General features: G+C 43.9%; 1 protein-coding gene across 4 annotated transcripts in view; it reads left to right on the top strand.

Moving 5' to 3' along the window:
• The window catches only part of lrrk1 (leucine-rich repeat kinase 1), a 34,966-nt gene extending 16,806 nt beyond the window's left edge, over nucleotides 1-18,160 (top strand). For all 4 annotated transcript variants that reach the window (XM_028956595.1, XM_028956596.1, XM_028956594.1 and 1 more), the window contains 15 exons: nucleotides 14-290; nucleotides 1,148-1,319; nucleotides 1,515-1,684; nucleotides 2,114-2,250; nucleotides 3,649-3,904; nucleotides 5,421-5,590; nucleotides 8,738-8,935; nucleotides 9,028-9,305; nucleotides 10,180-10,374; nucleotides 11,076-11,227; nucleotides 12,417-12,534; nucleotides 12,857-12,973; nucleotides 14,219-15,075; nucleotides 15,803-15,904; nucleotides 17,248-18,160. In XM_028956595.1, coding sequence (XP_028812428.1) covers nucleotides 14-290; nucleotides 1,148-1,319; nucleotides 1,515-1,684; nucleotides 2,114-2,250; nucleotides 3,649-3,904; nucleotides 5,421-5,590; nucleotides 8,738-8,935; nucleotides 9,028-9,305; nucleotides 10,180-10,374; nucleotides 11,076-11,227; nucleotides 12,417-12,534; nucleotides 12,857-12,973; nucleotides 14,219-15,075; nucleotides 15,803-15,904; nucleotides 17,248-17,425 — 3,377 coding nt within the window. In that variant the 3' untranslated portion in view covers nucleotides 17,426-18,160. The remainder of the gene's footprint in view (nucleotides 1-13; nucleotides 291-1,147; nucleotides 1,320-1,514; nucleotides 1,685-2,113; nucleotides 2,251-3,648; nucleotides 3,905-5,420; nucleotides 5,591-8,737; nucleotides 8,936-9,027; nucleotides 9,306-10,179; nucleotides 10,375-11,075; nucleotides 11,228-12,416; nucleotides 12,535-12,856; nucleotides 12,974-14,218; nucleotides 15,076-15,802; nucleotides 15,905-17,247) is intronic.
• The last annotated feature ends 515 nt before the right edge of the window (nucleotides 18,161-18,675 follow it).

Below are 18,675 nucleotides of genomic sequence, written 5' to 3'. Positions count from 1 at the left end.
TGATGTTCGTCAGCTATCAACTTCCTGATTGAAACGGGCACAATGCTCCACTTCCCTGACACCAGTCACGGTTTGTGTAAGCTCTATTTCCTGGATGCCGTGTGGCTGTCGGAGTGCCTGGAGCGCATCATCCACCTGAAGAGCTCGCGCTCAGTGGCCAGGAATGGCGTCATTCGGGCCGAGGACCTGCGGATGTTGCTGGTGGGGACGGGATTCACAGAGCAGAACGAGGAACAGTATTTCCAGTTTTTGGCCAAGTTCGAGATCGCGCTGCCCCTGGCCAACAACAGGTGAGGAGAGTCTCTCGGCCCCTCTGCTACTAACTTGTTGATGCAGACCTTGGTGCGCAGCCAGCTTAGCTCTGGCTCGTTCACAGGAGAAAAATAATAGATAGTGAATGACTGACCTCAGAAGCCCTACAGTCATTTGGGATGTTTACACCCCGTTCCAGGAGGCCTGCCTGTCAGAACGAGTTCATTTCAGCCCTGGTTTAATTAACATCAGGTGACTGGCATCTTATGACAGGCCGAATGAATCCAAGAATACTTTGGTTATATATTTAGATCTGAAGTTTGAGAAAAGTACAGGCCTTTTCAGTTCATCCAGACCAAATGGAGAAAAATGTGCAATAAAGGGCCATCAGTAACAACACTGTAAAACTGGACTGGCCAAAGGTCTATATCTATTAGAATATGAATCCACTCTCAGTGAGTATCAACCCTGCTTACAGTGTGGCAAAAAAGTATTAAGCAAGTTGTGACACTTAAAAAGATGAGCAAGGTCTCTAGATTTGTTAAAGATCATACATTTCTTTACATTCTGTCTCTCACAGTCTCTAACAAAGTGTACCTATGATGAAAATTACAGAACTCTTTCATCTTTTTAAGTGGGACAACTTGCCCAATTGGTGGCTGCTATTCTTTTTTCTTTTTTTGGCCCACTGTATGTGGGTTTGGATGCAGAGGCATGCAAAAGGCATAAAATGTGAAGGATATCCACACTGGCATCAAGCAGTGATCCACACAAAATCGTCAAGAAATCTAGATTGTCCAACTCTGTGATTTGTTACAATAAGAACTGGTCACATATTAAACTTTCTCGTATGTCCAGCGCATATACAAATGATTAATGCCCCTGTCTGTTGTAGTTATCTTCTGCCCCATCTCCTGCCTCCTAAACCTGCATTGGACATCCATGGATTCCGACAGCAGACCAACAACACCATCCAGCGGCACTTCAAAATGAGCTTTGTGCCAGCGGGCTTCTGGGAGCGCTTCATCGCCCGGATGCTGATCAGCCTGACTGAAATGGACGTGCAGGTACAGACTTCACAAGGGACCAGAGGAAGCATTATTTACACCTTCTAGTTTTGACTCCATATGAATAACCCAGGAAAAAACACCCCACACGTTTCATTTTTCACATTAATTTCATAACACCCTCTCTGCAGATTATCACACATTCAAAGCCACAAGGTCTTTTCTTCATTTTTTACTTTACTTGTATCCCTGCAGGCCCTTGAGACAAAGAAAAACCCAAAGAGCCACAGGAACAGAAGCACCGTTATTTACAGCTTTGCTGGGAGCCAGCAGAGGAACCGCTGTAGCACCTTTCGCGTCAGACGCAGCCAGACCATCTACTGGAAAGAGGGACTCCTGGTGACATTCGACGGGGGCTATTTAAGGTAACATTTCACGAACAAAACAATCAAATGTAGCCATGTCATGACACTGAGCAGAAACAATGTAAATTGTCATCAGAAAAAAATCTGCTGTCCTCAAAAATCTAATTAGCGACATTTTACTCTGGCTCTATGCCCACTGAGCATTCTGTTTAACGTCTAATTACCCACCGAAGGCCTATCATTATTTACAGAATTAACAGTATTCCTATTTTTCTTCGTCTGATTTTCTGCTACAGCTAGTGAGTAATGCAGCACCCGAAACTGTTGATGCCGCGAGCTATGTGAGTGTTGATAAAGTGTCAGCCCTAGCCGACTGTGAACAGAGCTCTGGTGCTCAGAGGGAAATGAGCCGTTGGGAAATTATAACCACTCGCTCACACACACACACACACAGACGCAAATGTCTCACTGTCATCTCTCACTCTCCAGTGTGGAATCATCTGACCTGAACTGGAAGAAAAAGGAGGGCGGCATTAAGATCATTTGTCAGTCGGAGATGAGGGACTTCTCTGCCATGGCCTTCATCACGGACCACGTCAACTCCCTCATAGAGCAGTGGTTTCCTGGTAGGTCCTATCTCCTCCCAAATTCAAATCAAATTCAAATTCTTGGTGATTATTTAGAATGGCTTTGATAATGGCACCATGTACATCATAATGATACTGTTAACATCACATTTATTGAATGAAACATGATACTATAGTGGTACAGTTTTTGTGATGTGCAAACGTGTTTCTTATATAGCAACGGAATTCCAAATAAAAAAATTAATTATGACCATATTATACCAAATTTGTTTAGAGCCTGGCATTTTGATTGGACTCTTGTTACTCTTGTAAACTGTAGTAAAATGGCTACAGTACTGAGGTATTGTGACTGATAGCTGACTGCAGACAGATCTCAAGGAGGTCTGTAGGAACAAGGTGGATGTGGAGTTCACCGTCGGGAATCAGGCAACAGTCAGGGCAACACATGAGATCCAGGACAGATACGGAAAGGATCTCTTGGTAAGGTAAAGTGTCTCTTTACCAATCCTAAGAGGCCATGCTGAGAGTGTCTGGACAGGGGAAGATATTGAGGGCACTATTTTTGAATCTTTTGAATTCCTGCTTTATCTTGTCATGTAAATCCTGAGGATGCCTTACATTATGCTCAGCAGCGGTTTGAAAATATTACCCTTTGACCTACATGGTGTAAACAATGATGCTGTTCAGGGAAGAATTTATCAGGCCTTAATTTTGTAAAAAGGACTTGATGTATTTAGGGCCCTCTCTTGTCTCAGTTCTATCATATTCATTTAGCTGATAATCCATCACTAATTACAGGTTCAGTCCTTCGGGAGCAACATGTGTTCTGACTCAAGGACGTTTTGAGTTACAAGGTTGATGGCCAGGTTGATTGACCTGGAACATTTAATCTCCTCCATCACTGAACACCTAATTTGCTAATTATCTGTCAGTTCTTGGGGTGAATGTGGTGGGCAGGAAGCAAACTGATGTATTTTGGTTGATATGAAGCCATTCGAATGAATCAGTTTACCTTATTATAGGGGTAAAGGGTAAACCACGCTGAACGTGAAGGTGGATTTCACTTTTAAACCCTTTTAAACACACACGTTACCCTGGAAGCTTTAAAAACTTACTAAAGGTTGTTTTTACAAAAGAATGATCTATAGGGAGTCACTGAAAAAGATTTCTTTATTTCTGACCCCCTCCTAAGTATGAAGTTTATTCAAGTTTAATGACTGAGTTTAACTCAAGGTTAATCTCTTTATGTCATTTTGTAAATCCTGGTGTTTTTATTTTTAGTTGGGCTGTAGGTAACGCTGTAAGCACATTATCAGACATTCATTGTCTTTGTGCTTCTAGCCTTATCATGTCCTGTGTGATCTGCATAATATCTGTAGATTTTTGACACACATATACAGAAAATCACAGTTCCCTTGTGTGTTTCCTCTCCTTTAGCCCTGACAGCGAGCGAGAACGACGGCTCTCTCCTTATAGAGCAGTACGCTCCCTGCCCTAACTGCGCAGCCACAGCCAGGCTGCATGACTTCCACCACACCAAACCAACCAGCAGGATCATGCACTACTTCAACATGGAGGACTGCGTTCTTGCCGCCGCGGAGAAGGAGCACATTGTCTGCCCCAACCACCCCAGGCAGCCGGTGCCGCTGCAGGAGCTGGTCCCCGAACTCTTCATGACTGACTTTCCTGCACGGTACCGACTGCCTTCTCTCTGGTCTTCTCGTCTTTTACTTGGGGCTGTGTTATGAGTACATTAGTCTTGTGTTGATGTAATGGACCATTATCACTTTCAAATGCAGTAACTTAATATTCTCTATAACCCTCTAAAATACTGCTTGGGTCACATCCTTAAATGAAAACAAAGGCCTGTAGTTCAAATCCGCACAGTTCAGTGATTTAACCCCGTTCTTTTTGTGCACAATTCACCTTTAACAGTAGCAATATTTTCATTACTTCTGCTCTTCCCTTTTCATATTTGCGTGTTTTGGAAGTTTAGTTGTGTCTGTCCCATGAATTCCACTGCAGATTCTTTGCCACTGACTTCTAGTTACCACCTCTACATGTACGGCAGACTTCCCCAGTGACTCACACTTTTCACATGAAGATTCTATTTACCAAAGAAAATACCAGATTTTATGTTTCAGATGCTCTAGGCTGAATTTTTTTTTACCACTTTTTTAAAAATTGTTGGCATAACTGGTTATTGTTGCTGTGAATAGGTAGGTGACCTATGTTTCACGGTGACTAGATGGCTTTGTAGAGGCCACACTGACCCAGGATGTTCGCCACTGTAATCCAGATCACCCTTCCCTGGGGGGATCCAAATATTTACTTGCTCAGGCAAATGTTGCACACCATCAAGTTTTTTATTTGTATTGCAACCACACTGGTGAGACTCTGTTGCAGGGGAGCCTTGACAGCAGAAGCTGCATTATCATTTGGCTTCAGTGCTTAATTATGTTGGTGTGAATTTTTTTGCGTACTCATATATGCTCTCCACACAACATAAAACAATAGCACACCCTTGTGCATAATTCAGTATTCTTAATAAATTCAGTATAGTTTGTTCTGGCCTCAATCCAAATTTCATGTGAATACACCGAGGGCAGGAGTATATTATTCATCATTAAACAAACCATAAAAGAAGTTGTCTACCGAAGCACCAAGGTTTTCTGGTCTGATGTTTGTATAAGAAATTAAACGAACAAATTGTACAAGGGAACCATGAGAATAGTGCAAGGTTTTTCCAAATAACACCAAAGAAAAGCAATGAATTTATGACTGCCTAAACAAGTGTAAACAATAATGTTAATAACCGTGGTGTTTCTAACAAAAGTACTTTCTGAAGCATACTGCATTTAATACACCATTAATTCTCTGGGCATATTACTATGTGTATGTTATGACCTTCACAAGCTTTAGGAAGTTGCTTCATATGAAATTTGGGTCAGCCTCATATAATGTTCTTTATTTTTCCTAACCTGTGTGACTGGTCACTTTTGAACAATTTCTCCTGCCCATCATTAATCATACAGTGCCATTTGAGTGGATATGCGGAGATGGTGATTTGTATGTGTTGTGGACTTGAAGCTTGCGTTTCACGAACCCCAAGGATATCTGTATAGACATGTCCAAGCACTCAGATTCATGTGTATTCTAAGAGTGTAAATTTATTTTCTTGGAAATAAAGAAAGCTTCTTTTTTGGCAGACTTTTTTTGGAGAAGAATGATCTGGATTACAGCGAGGGGGAGGCCGACATCCTGGGCCAGGGTGGCAGTGGGACGGTCATCTACAAAGCCAAGTACCGAGGCCACCCGGTCGCCGTGAAGCGCTTCCACTTTAAGAAATGCAGACAGAAGTCCTTCGGCAGTGGTACAGGTACGCGTCACCGAAGCCAAAGGTTACTCTGATTCCAACAGAGAGCCAAGATGGAGTCTGCTGGCAGGGGCCCGGGTCCCTGTAAAGGACACTGATGCTGGTATCGATGGGCTGCTCTTAATCCCCCTTAGATTAACTCTGTGTTCTCTGCAGTCTCTGAACATCTGCCAGTTCTTTCGTCTGTCCAGATGTCACTTTAGTTGCTTTGGTGGGTTCAGGGTATTAAGCAATGACAGTTGACTTTAAAAATACAAAAAATAGGAATATATATGGATTAGTCTCATGTTAATACAGTAAAACGGCATTTAAACCAGGTTTGTTTTTCATCCATCTTTTTTATGTTCCTCTATATGAGGCTTACAGAAGTCAGGCGTGATTTGTTAGCTGTGAAGAGGGTTCATGCCTTGGTTAGATTACATATTATGTCATAATAAGTAGACAAATTAACAGTCACCCATCGTTTAGCTGTAAAGCTTTTAACAGACAGTTTAGCAGCATTTGCTGCAGTGTTTATCAGTCAAAATTCATATCCCAGAGAGGTTTGTAACAAGGATCAGTAAATTAAAGACTATGGCATGATGTGACTTACCTAATAAACTGTTTTAGACCACACCTTTAGCAGTAGCCACGTTGCAGGACTCCAGAATATTTTTGCAGAGAAAATTATATTTGATTCGTTTTCTTCTTCAACGATTCTGTTGTGTTCATTGCTTTATTTCCCGGGTATATTCATAACAAATTTCTGTAATCAGATCAGTGTTGATGAATATCTGCATTGTTAAAAATGAATAAAAGGCTGTTGCTGGAATTTCGGTCATTTGTGCAAACCTGAAGGATAAGAAAACTATATCATGTGTTAGAACTCCACTATTCCAAATCTCACCATTTTGAAAAAGCTCATACATATTGATCATAGGGTTTTTTTCTATAATTGTATAAACCCTTTCAGGTTCCAGGGAGTGTAAGTATTGATCTCTGGTCTTCATAGCACCAGCTTGAGTGTGGAGTCATATAATCCCTTGGGTAACTAAGGATTTAGGGAGCAAGGCAATTACAGATGGCCTGATGCTGTTCTCCGTCCAGTTTCATGCTCTGTGGGTCCCGGCCACCTACTGACCCTGCTATGCAATTCCCATAGGCCTGTCCTAATCCCTGAATTTATATCTTCTGACTGTTCCTGGGATGCCTCGAATGTGCACCTCATCAGCTTGAGTTAATGCAAGGAGAACGTAGCAGAGACCCAGGAATTGAATGTCCTTCAGTGAGTTTAATGTTAGTTTAGTGTTATTTCTAAACATGATGAATTTTTCTGGCTCAAAGCCTTATATTTTAATAGGATGACAAACACAAGTATTTAGTTTAAACGTCAGATGATACCTTTTCTTCACTAACTGGGTGGTCTTAGTACTTGTTAATATAAAGTAATGCTTGCTTTTATCTAACTATTTACTTTTTATTTACAAAATGACATGGGTGTATACTACTATACAGGAATAATTGAAAACAGTGGTGAGATTTCTAGGTTTGTGTTTGGTAAGCTATGTCCCTTAACATTCATGGGTGGGTCAAATCGAACATCTGCCTATTTCATTTTCCCTTTTTCAATTTATGGTATAACCAACAGCCCTCGGGTTTTTGCAGTAATAGACAGTTAATATGAGTTAATATGCTACTTATCGTCTGTCAGCCCAGAGGTTTCAAATGACTAATGCAGCGACAATTAGGGCACTAGTTTTAAGATGGCACTAATTGTGAGGCTGATTCACAACTGTAAAATATAGATAAACATAGATAAAACAAGGAGGAAACAATTGGAAATGATATCATCTGCACCATTAACCAACCACAATGTTTAGACAGGACGTTGTGTCTGCATTTTTCCAGAAAAAATATTAATTGTCTTGAGTCTTGCGTGACAGAACTAAAAAAATACATTTGTGCAAATTTTTACACCCGATCACTGAGCAACTGCATTGTTTTGCATGTTTGGAAGCCATGAGGGTCAGTGGAGATCATGTTTTAGGGGAGGGGTGAAAAATTCTCTAGGTGTAAAAAGGATGAGAAAGGGGAGGTAGCAAAATCCAGTCTGAGCTGCCACTCTTTGAATGGCAAAATAGAATAGCCAAAGCACTCTTTACACCTATCGCTATTCCTAGCCACTGCAGGACCATAGGCAGGCAAGGGGAACCCGTATTAATGTTAAATAATCTAAATTAATAGCATTTAATTGAGACCCAGGGCACTCAAAAACCCTGTATGTCTTGAATGCCAGGCTCATGGCCGTAGTGGCCTAGCAGGTAAGGAAGCAGACGTCGCAGACCTCCAGAATATTTTTGCAGAGGTAAAAATCTGATTTGATTCCTTTTTGTTTATTGTTCATTGCTTTATTCCCCAGGCGTAATAATAACACATTTCTGTAATCAGATCAGTGTTGATAAATGTCTGCGTTGTTAAATTGATATTAATAAAAGGCTGTTGCCGGAACCTGTATATCTTCTATGCCAGGCTGGTCTGTCTCCATCTTTCATGTCTCAGGTCGAGGATCAAGGTCAGGGCAAAATAAAGCAGCCTGGCTGAACAGACGGGGGGGGACTCTGTTTAAAGGGTGTAATTGTTCCAAGCCGCTGTTTGTGTAAAAGGTGGTTCCCTGATGGTATGCGGCATTCACTCAGCAGGGAAGAAACCGAACGGTGCTCATTAGAGTTTATTACCGTGCCGAGCGTCTCCCATTTACCGAGTTATTTGCCAGGATGTCCTAGATTTTATTATACCTGCTACTGCTGAGACAAAAGTTTAAGGCCAGGGATATGGTAGTAATGCAGACAAAGCTGAAGAAATTTCCCTTATTTAACCAGCATGGGCAGTGGTTGGCCTAGCAGTTAATGAAACGGACCCGTAATTGGAAGGTTGCCGAATTCCGAACCGCCAAAGTGCCACTGAGCAAAGTACTGTCCCCACACATTGCTCCCCGGGTGCTTTTCATGGCAGCCCACTGCTCACTACAGGGATGGGTTAAATGGAGAGGACACGTTTCGTTGTGTCCCCGTGTGCTTTGCTGCAGTGTTTCACCTTGACAATCGCTGCACTGTCGTTTAATTACGGTTGCCCTATGCCACGTTCAATTTTCTCTTTCGCATTCTCTTTCAGACACAATGATTAAGCATCTGCAGGCCATGGATGCTCTGAAATGCTTCTCGGAGTTCAGGCAGGAGGCCAGCATGCTCCACTCCCTGCAGCACCCCTGCGTCGTGGCTCTGGTGGGCATCAGTATCCACCCTCTGTGCTTCGCCCTGGAGCTCGCACCGCTGGGGAGTCTCAACACTGTCCTGACTGGCCAGGCGAGAGGTAGAACATGTGATGAAGAGAACCATAATGTTTCGCAATTTTCCTAATGCTGTTGTAAGATAGATGTTACTGTTTTGTGTTTCTCTGAATAGGCACTCCGTTCATGCCGCTCGGCCACATGTTGACCTTTAAAGCAGCCTATCAGATTGCAGCTGGACTGGCTTACCTGCACAGGAAAAACGTAATTTTCTGTGACCTCAAGTCGGACAACATCCTGGTCTGGTCCCGTAAAGTCTGTGACCCCGTCAACTTCAAGCTTTCCGATTATGGAATATCACGCCAGTCCTTTCACGAGGGTGCCCTTGGGGTGGAGGGCACACCCGGTTATCAGGCTCCTGAAATCAAACCAGGCATTGTCTATGATGAAAAGGTGAGTGGTTGTGTGTCCTCATTTGGTGGAACCCAGGGCTCTACCTTTTCCTGGAAAAAAACCTGTCATATTTGCCATTTCAGCGGAAATGTGTGATCGTACCACAGCGCAACTAGCGGAAAGCCCAGGTGCCTGTGGGAAACGTGCTGCCGCGTAGGGACTTTTTTTTTGGTTTAGGCAACTTGGTGTGTCAGTACCCTGTTACGCAACTCCGTGATACTAAGCATGAGTCCTCGTCATCCTATGGATGACAGGTATTTAAAGCTTTTTTCCACATGTAGCTGCAATTGTCTGCAAGTTCCCGTTCTTAGAGTATTTTCTCAAGTTCAATAAGCGACCCTTTCTTTTTGCACCATGTGACAGCTTGACACAGCAAACAGAACAAACCTGTTTCATTCCTCCAGCAAGTGATAAATGGGTCCTTGGCATCCGTCCCACCAGCCCACGTCCGCTGTGTTGGACCAGTTAAAGAGCCCCGTTCAATGCGTAATCCGATTCCTGTGCTCCGCGGGGGTCTTTTGACCTCCACTTTTATTGGCTTTTAAATCTTTATCAACTCAAGGGTCTCGGTTATGGGTTGAATTATAGGTACAAAGCGTTTAAGCTCCTCAACCATGGCGGCGGCTTTTAAAACTTTTTTTTTAAAAAGCTAACGTGGTTTAAGCTCAGTAGAGATGGAGAATGAGGAAGAAGTTGGCCAAATGAGAATGCCGAGAAACGGCTGGAACGTGGACTTTCCTGCACGTCTCACATTACTGTCAGTGCAGTAAAAAATATTTGGCCTTTTACTTTCTTTGTTTTCCATCACATAAACTTTTAACCACTACAGAAGACAGACATGCTTCCCCTTCCTCTCACTCTCTGTGTTTTCCAGGTGGATATGTTCTCCTACGGAATGGTGCTGTACGAGCTGCTCTCTGGCCGGAGGCCTGCTCTAGGGCACCACCAGCTGCAGATTGCTAAGAAGCTGTCTAAAGGCATCAGGCCTGTGCTGGGCAGCCCTGAGGAGGTGCAGTTCTACTGCCTGCAGTACCTCATGACAGAGTGCTGGGACACCAAACCTGAAAAGGTGGGGATTTGGGGGCACCTGTCCCTGTCGTGTCTTTTCCCCCCATCACCAGCGGATCCATACAAATATGCATAAATCCTGCAACCAGGGCTCCTCAGTTCATGTTATCTGCACACCGTCTTACACACTGTGTACTTTCTGAAATATAGACGTCACCCTGTCACTTTACCTACTGCTTAATGTCCGTGTTGGGCAGTAGTCAGCCGTAGTGAACTTTTATGGAGGATGCAGGGAGATAAGACAATGCGGCGCCAGTTCTAGCAGTGCACAAAGAGACAGAAAAATTCTATCGAAACATTAACTCTCAGCCAGATGAAAAAGAGTTACAACACATTCTATTTACAACTAGTGGATAGGTTTTATAATATCTAAAGCAGTATTATATTACAGTAACTAATCCATTGAATACTGTCCTAAATTGCTCAAAAGTGACTGAGAGGGGAACAAAGTTGTCTCAGTGAAAGATGAAAAGCATTGTTTTCAAAAATTTGTCAGCAGTGAAGCACCATCAAAGCGTTTATCAGAGAATTTATTTACATTTACATTTACAATACATTTAGAATTGTTCATACCTGCTGCTTCTGTACCTGTTTGAGTATTATGGTCCAGTTATGGGTTGTGGGTCGTCAAAAGTTGTGAAGTGATATAGTGTAATGTAAAGTAATGTTGGTGCTGAGGTTGCACGCGATGTTCCGTTGCAGCGCCCGCTGGCCATGCTGCTGCTGCGTCAGATGCAGGAGCCCAGTTTCCCCTGCCTCAGATACCTGCTGCCCTGTGAGCGCCAGACACAGCTATTCCTGTCCACGGCGCAAGGCCACAGCGCGGTCTTCTGGGACGGGGAGAAGGATGACAGGTCTGCATTAGCGCATCGTCTGAAGTTTCTATTTCACACAGTTCATTTTAAATTTACACTTGAATGTCGGTGTGTTTCTGACGAGCTCTCATAAATGAAAATATCATTAGCACGTTATAAATTCCCTCGAGAGCTGTTCTGTACACCCACTGATCATGTTCCATTGCCTGTTTTAATGAAGAGCAGAGCTCTTTGTTACCGCGGTCCCGCCCCTTACAGATGTACCTTTCCTGTTCATTCATTCCTGGGAAGAAGACTCTTTTTGAAACCGGAGCAGTTTGAATATGAATTTCAGAAGCACCAGTATAACTCAGCATCCCCTTACATGTCTAATTAATTAATGACACAAGCTGGGCCATGAATATTCATGCAAAATACTTCAACTAGTGTTTTAAGCTGCTTATGTGCAGGAGTCTCCGGCAAGATGAATAGAGGTGCTCCACCGCCGACATCTGAAGATTACTCCCAGGCGGCATGAGTAATTGCTGTTTTGTTCTTGCTGTGCTGCATAGCACAAGAACGCTCAAAGATAATTTGGACACATAAATGCATAAAATTATGTTTTTATCTCATGTTGCAGGTGGTGGCAATTACTGCCACTGCCGCCCTTCCTGCCAAATCCGGACACCAAAGGCCCAGCTGACCAGCTGTAATGGTCACTCTTTGGCAGCGTTGTTTCCACTCAGACGCAAAGACAACACAGACAGATACACCCTCTCTTTGAATCACGATGTCCGCCTATCAACTGAGACGTAGAAGAGAGGATAACCGCCTGCCAGCAGTTTATTAGCCGCTACAGGCGGTGGACTCCCGGCAGCCGACACCCTTTTTAACAGCTGTCCACACCTTTACCAGACTAATATCCTACATATCAGCCAGTTGGGCCCTGAGGGGTTCGATGGGCTGCTTTTTCAATTCAGAAATGCAGCACAGTTTAGCTCTGTATTTAGCTCTGCGCTGTCACATACCTGCATATGTTCTGTTGTTCGGTTGTCCTTTTATGTAGATGAGTTTATTTTTTAAACATGTATGTTTTTGACCAATGTTGCTAATTGGTATGTTTTTAACCTTTGAATCTATAACCCTAACAAAGTGATAAATAACTATGGCAGGCATTGTAAAGTGACATTAATTAGATCAAGTGATTATGAAAAGTGACTAATTTGTCTATCTGCATCCTGCCCTGCAGGAATTACACAGTGGTGAATCTGGACAAAGGTCAAGTGGAAGTTAAAAGGATGCCATGCCCAGGCAAGAAGCTGAGCTACCAGATGAAGATGGAGACCACGCTGTGGACGGCGACCGAGGTGGGCCTCTGAGAAACACGTTTTTTTAATTTCTTTTTTTATTGCTTATTTCTAAAGTGGTCTGGGTTTACATTTTTGCCCAGTAGGGATGTTACTGTGGAAACCTGATTGAAGGACAAATACTGTGGACTTTTTTGGCTTTCTCCAGCAAAATTAATGGGGGTCACAAGATTATGTCAGCACAAATGTTTCCATCATGTGATCTGTTTGAAGTGTTAACGTTGATTGCTGGCAGGTTTTTGTGTTTTAATAGCCGTATCTAGGGTGGTAAAGCTTTTGTAACGTCAGGGAAGTGACTAGTAGTGGTATGGACTTATTGCAGGAGCAAGAGGTTGCCATCTACAGTCTGAAAGAAATGTGTCCCCTCAGCAACCCACAAAAACACCTTTCCTTCCCCGCAGTCGTCACCTGCATCTTCCCAGTGCCGGCTGGAAAAGAGGTATTTTTATTTAACTTTTATAATTTTTTGTACACAAATTGACTTCATATAAAGCTTTTCACTTTTCACATTCAATATGTCACAAAGCACATAGAATTGTTATTAAAAAGTAGTAAAGAATAAAATAAAAACACCTTTTGTAATAGTAAAACCAGAGAGAAAGAATATTTTTTCATTACATCATGGTCATTAGAAGTACTTGATTCTGATTGGCCGGTCGTGGCAAGGGTCAGTGACCCTTGCTGGGCCCACAACTGTCAGTAAGTTTCAGGAATGACTGGCTCTCCTTAACAACATGTCCTGTTATTATCTGTGAAACCAGGTTTTGATTGACCTAATGACATTCTTTGGGTTTGAAATAAAGCGGGGCGGGGCTGAAACTAGTACCATTTTCTTTAGGATGGTTTGGTGATGCCGCCCTTGTCTTACAGTTTAGAGCTTTATTGTCCTCTGTCAACCCTACGCTATGCTGTATGAATTATCTGTGGTCAAACAATCGTAGCTTTAATCACTGTGGGAAAGTCCGTTTATGACCTGAAGGAAATTAGCCTGAAGGCCAATTCTACTTCAGCCCTTCATCTTTTCATGAGTCCAGGTGTTCTTCTCCCTTCTGCCTCCAATCATGGTGTCTTCTGCAGCACAATGGAGTTCCCACAACCTGTTCTGTAAATACACATTTGCTGAATGCTCTTTGATGTTTGCCTGGTCTCAATGTGGCACATGAGCATTCAGCTCCAAAACCATGCAAACAAATCAGTTTAAATACAATGAAAGTCATGTTTCTCTCTTTCAAGTATTCACAGATAGCTATTGTAAGATGTATCTGGGGTGTAACTTGAGACACAGAGATGGGATCTAATTTCATACTTTACATGGTGGATTACATGGGTCATTATACATATTTACACAGTGGTTATGATGCTTATATTCTAAAACTGTGCTTCAGTAAGTCCATAAACTCCATAACCCCCATATGTACACTACCAGTCAGACATTTTTTCACACCTACTTTATGGAGACTGACCGGCTATTTTTGAAGCATTTATTTCAGGAAACATATTTGGATTATTAGTCACCTGTCTTTACCTTCATGGCTGCTTTTGGCATCATAACCAGGTTTATGTGATTAGGCCATTAACAGGAGAGGATGAAAAGCAGCTAATAATGGACAGACATGAAGGAGATCCAGTGCGTGAACTCGTGTATTTTGTCCTGATGTTTGTACCTGGTTTTGGTTCTTGGCAGGCCCTTCCCCTGGTGTTTGTGGGTATGGCAGATGGCCTGGTTGCCGTGTATACGTTAGTGGACGACATGCCTGAAGATGGAGAGACCTACATCTGCTCTCACTCCCTGAACAAGACCCAGTTTGGGCTGGAGGATTCGGACCCACGGCAGAAACCCTACCCGGTGTGTTGCATGACGCTGACAAAAGGCGGCACTGAGCTCTGGTATTCCAACGGACCCGGTATCATGATCATCAGATGTGCCAACCTGAGCGCAGTCCGCCGCCTGGACCCGTACCTGCCCCCCTCCTGCGTGGTCAGCCTGGTGTCCAGTCCCAGCCGATGGGTGGACGAGGCTGTCTGGTGCCTGGACGACTGTACCAACACCCTGTGCATGTACCACTCTGCCAGTTACCAGCTATTCGCCAGTTACAGCTGTGGTGACGCCCACCCTCTGAGAGATGTTTTCCCAGTCCAGAGGCCCCCGGGAGCCGAGGTCACACAGACTTCAGACAGGGACAGCACGAAGGACGAGTGTCCTCCAGATGAAGTAACGGTCATGCACATCGAGGACGCCGGGACGCAGATCCTCCAGTGGCAGGAGTCCGTCCCAGATTACTGCTCTATGTCTACCTCGGGCGTGTCCTTTGAGATGCTGGGGGACTTGGAGCGCTCCAGCTCCGGGGCCCTGAGCTCTATGACCAGCTTGGCCAGCATGCCGTTCCTCACAGACTGCGAGGATGCGGAGAGGTTGGGGGACGAAGCCTCAGCCCTGCCGTCCCCCACAGAGATCCCGGAGCCACAGGCCCAGAGCCGGAGTCCCCGTCACCTACAGGCTTTCACCATCTTGCCCGTCAAAGAGACCCTCTGGGTCCCCAGGTACCCATATTGTCTCAGAGACGTGGCACATACACAAAGTGGCAGATTAATATTTGTAAGGGCCACCGTTTATAAAATCACACATCTGGACAACATTAAAATAAGTTTTACGCTGATTGTTTACTGCATATATTTTTGGAAGTTGAGCCTAATGTGACTACAATAACAGGAAGTGTCAACGTAATACGGTAGACACAGTTACGTCTCCAGCATGATGAGGTTGAGAAAAACAGAAGAATAACTCTGGTGTTCAGCCATGGTGGATTACTGTACTTCTCAGCAGCTTGTCATGTTGTCGTCTTATTCCCTCACTTCTTCCTTCGCAATATTAACGACAAAGAAGTACAGCCCCAGTTTCCAGTCATTTTGTACAATGAGCCATGTACTACGGGCCAGTTTCGTGTTTTCCACAGACTGGCATTATAAAGCATGATAGAGAATAGTAAAGAGCTTATTAAACACAACTCATCAGAATTTAGTTGGATCCCTGAATTCTGTTTTTTTTTTTTTTTTTACTTGCTTCAAATTGGGTTTGAATTTATCAAAATTATGGCCAAGACAAGTGTGAGACAAGCCTAGTGCCACACACACACATACGGTAGCAGTAGAGGCCTTGGTGGTTCGCGACTGCTGACATAGGGAATATTGACTGAAGGTTAATGCAGCGTTTTGTGTGTGTGTGTGTGTGTGTGTGTGTGTGTGTGTGTGTGTGTGTGTGTTTTTGCAGACGTGGCGGTGATATCATGGTGATTGAGATACAGGAGTACGGGGGGCTGCTAAGGGGCCGTGTGATAGCCGTGCTCTCAGCTCCAGGGACATCTCAGCCCGGGTGAGAATATTCCCATCCCACTCGTCTCTTCACCCCGTCTCAATTTTATTTAACCCTGACGGCTCCTGCGTCAAGGACCTACGGGCTATTAAATCCGTACATCAGCGAATGCCCTCTGCCTCAGTGGGTTGTGTGTGGCCTCTCGCTCTCAGGGTTTTACAGACAAACTGATTCAGTGGCAATTACACAAAACACAGGGTAGGAGAGGTCATCCCAGCCTGGGGTTAAACATCCAACCCCTAAATTTGGTAATGGCCCCGATTACCTCAGATCTGCATCTTAATTTCCCAGCTCTGTGAAAGCTCCTGGTGTGGGGAGGGGGAAGTGGCTGTAAATCTGCTGAGTCAGCCTCAGCAGAGCTCGCAGGGATCAGTCATCGTGCAGTTAACGGCTTTCTCTGCACTATAATTATTTCTATAAAAGCTGCTGCTCCTGAGAGGCAGGTTGCGGGGGCCCTGCCGCCTCCCCGGCAGGGGCCGCGCGGGGCAGCGGCCGTCACAAAGCAGTATTTTACCGCACACCTGTCCCAGTCAAACCCCAACAGGTCACTTTATAGGTCATGACCAGACTGGCCGTCATGTCTTAGTGAACATTCAATAAGCGCACCAAGCGCGTCCCATCTTTCAGCAATATTAATTAAGGACCCAACAGTGTGGGTAATCTGAGAACCATGAGAAGGTTGCTGTAACTGGCTGCTGTTATAATTAAATGCTCTATAAAATTCAGATATTAATCATTATTATCGAACCATTTTCCCCCCCGGGTAATAAAGTTCATTAACAGGCTGTGGTTGCCTGGCAACACACAAGCAGCAGCACCTAGGCTAGGAGCTTAAACAAAGCAATATGGCAGAATATTGCAATTTACTGGAACTCGATATCATTTTTCCATGGAATGTTGGCACTTTTGAATGATAAATAAATGATGGTATATGTACATTTAACTCTTGTAGTTCAGCCATCTTTCTTATCATTGTTGTAGTGTTGTCAGTGTTTAAAAATGCACTGGAATAAGTAATAGCATAGAATGTTTGTAATAGAAGCATTATGCTGCAGTATGTAAGGAGAATGTGTTCTTGTCATTGTGGGCCACTTTAAATGATTGTATCACCCTCTAAGCAATTAAAATGGAAAGTTACATAATGTAGAACATTCGCTGCATCAGGACATTGTGGAAATTCAGCTGTGGAATCAGGCAGCACATTAGACTTGCCGCCCTTCGAGGGAAAATCTTCCCAGGAAAAGGCCCACAATTTCTAGGAAGTGTCTACAGGTAACTTCTGAGTTTAAAGAAATGCCCTGGTTGCACTCTCTCTCTCTCTCTCTCTCTCTCTCTCTCTCCAGAATGCTGGTAGAAGCAGCGCTGGTTGCAAAGGACACTGTTGTGTGTGGCTTTTGCAATGAAAACATGGAGTGGTGCCTGGCTGTCTGGAGGGGCTGGGGAGCGCAGGAGCTGGAAGTCTTCTACCAGTCGTACGAAGAGCTGGGACGGCTCGAGACCAGCATGAGAAAAAGAAGGTAGCTCTTGTGTGGCACAAAATCAGAGCTCTGTGAGCCCCCACGCTTGGGGGAATACACTCTCACAGGCCTCAGTGTTCAGCGGCCGGGGGCCTGGCTGCTCTGACATCAGTGCCACGCTCACAGGCTTCAGACCTGGCAGGGACGTTTTTTCTTCCCTTTTTCTTTTTCCCTGCTCCGCCTCAGCTGGACTGAGGATCCTGGGCCCTCCCTTGTCAAAGGCGCATGTGTAGCCGCCCAATGCACCTGGCTGCTACTGACAGCTCCTTAAGAGGCATGAAGAAGAGATCTGTGAGGGGGACGTGACGCTGGGGGGTGGGGGCTCACACTGAACCTGTGTACGGCAGCCCAGCACTACAGCTTGTGTGTGTGTGTGTGTGTGTGTGTGTGTGTGTGTGTGTGTGTGTGTGTGTTTGTCTGATACTGTATGAATAAGGTTGACCAAATGATTGAGGTACTGTTCATGCCCCACAACAATATCAGACTTCATAGGGGCGGAGTCTGGGACCTGGTTCATAATAATGAAGGGATGGTCTATAAAAATGGTTCAAAACAGAATGTTGTATGCCTTATTATGATTTTTAACAGCCCGACATGATTGTGTCTCACAGGCCATACACTACGGCTGTTGCATCTTATTTATTGTTTGATTTTTGCAAACTTTGCATGTGTACATAGATTGTAAAAGAACTGTATATAAAGGAGTAAAAACTGAAATAAAGTACAAAAAGACAAAGGGTGATTGTGTGGGAGTCGGAACACTGAGTATGGATCACATGATGAACCCCGACTGCGTTAAATCAACACAGCTACACAGCAAGTGAAATAATACCCTTTGTGAATGAGAAAAGGCTTCTATTTCAGCTCTTCCTGTGGTCGTCTGCCAAAGAACTCTAATAAACCCGTAACTACCAGCAGCTTTCAGCAAAGGAAAACAATGCATGTGTTTTTAAGACTGGAGAACACCAGAAACCCTACATTTTAATTATTGCCAAGACTCAAGCCTGAAACTGCATAAGCCTGAGATCATTTAACAGCAGTGGGTTAAGATATGGAACAGTAAAAGTTGATGTTGGTTCACACTGTTTCAAAAATAGACACCGTCGCTTTAAAACCTTCATCTTTTGAGCTTCTTGACTACCTGCTGATACAGTCAAATTCCAGAAGAGAATGTGAATAAATGGGGAATGTGCTTATAGAAACAGTGCTCTCCTGAAGGTCACCTCCTGAAGGAATAAAACAAATGGCCACCTA

Source organism: Denticeps clupeoides, chromosome 16, assembly GCF_900700375.1.
Source record: "Denticeps clupeoides chromosome 16, fDenClu1.1, whole genome shotgun sequence".
Lineage (NCBI taxonomy): Eukaryota > Metazoa > Chordata > Actinopteri > Clupeiformes > Denticipitidae > Denticeps > Denticeps clupeoides.
The sequence above is the reverse complement of the archived record's forward strand: the minus strand, read 5'-3'. Positions and strand labels throughout refer to the sequence as shown.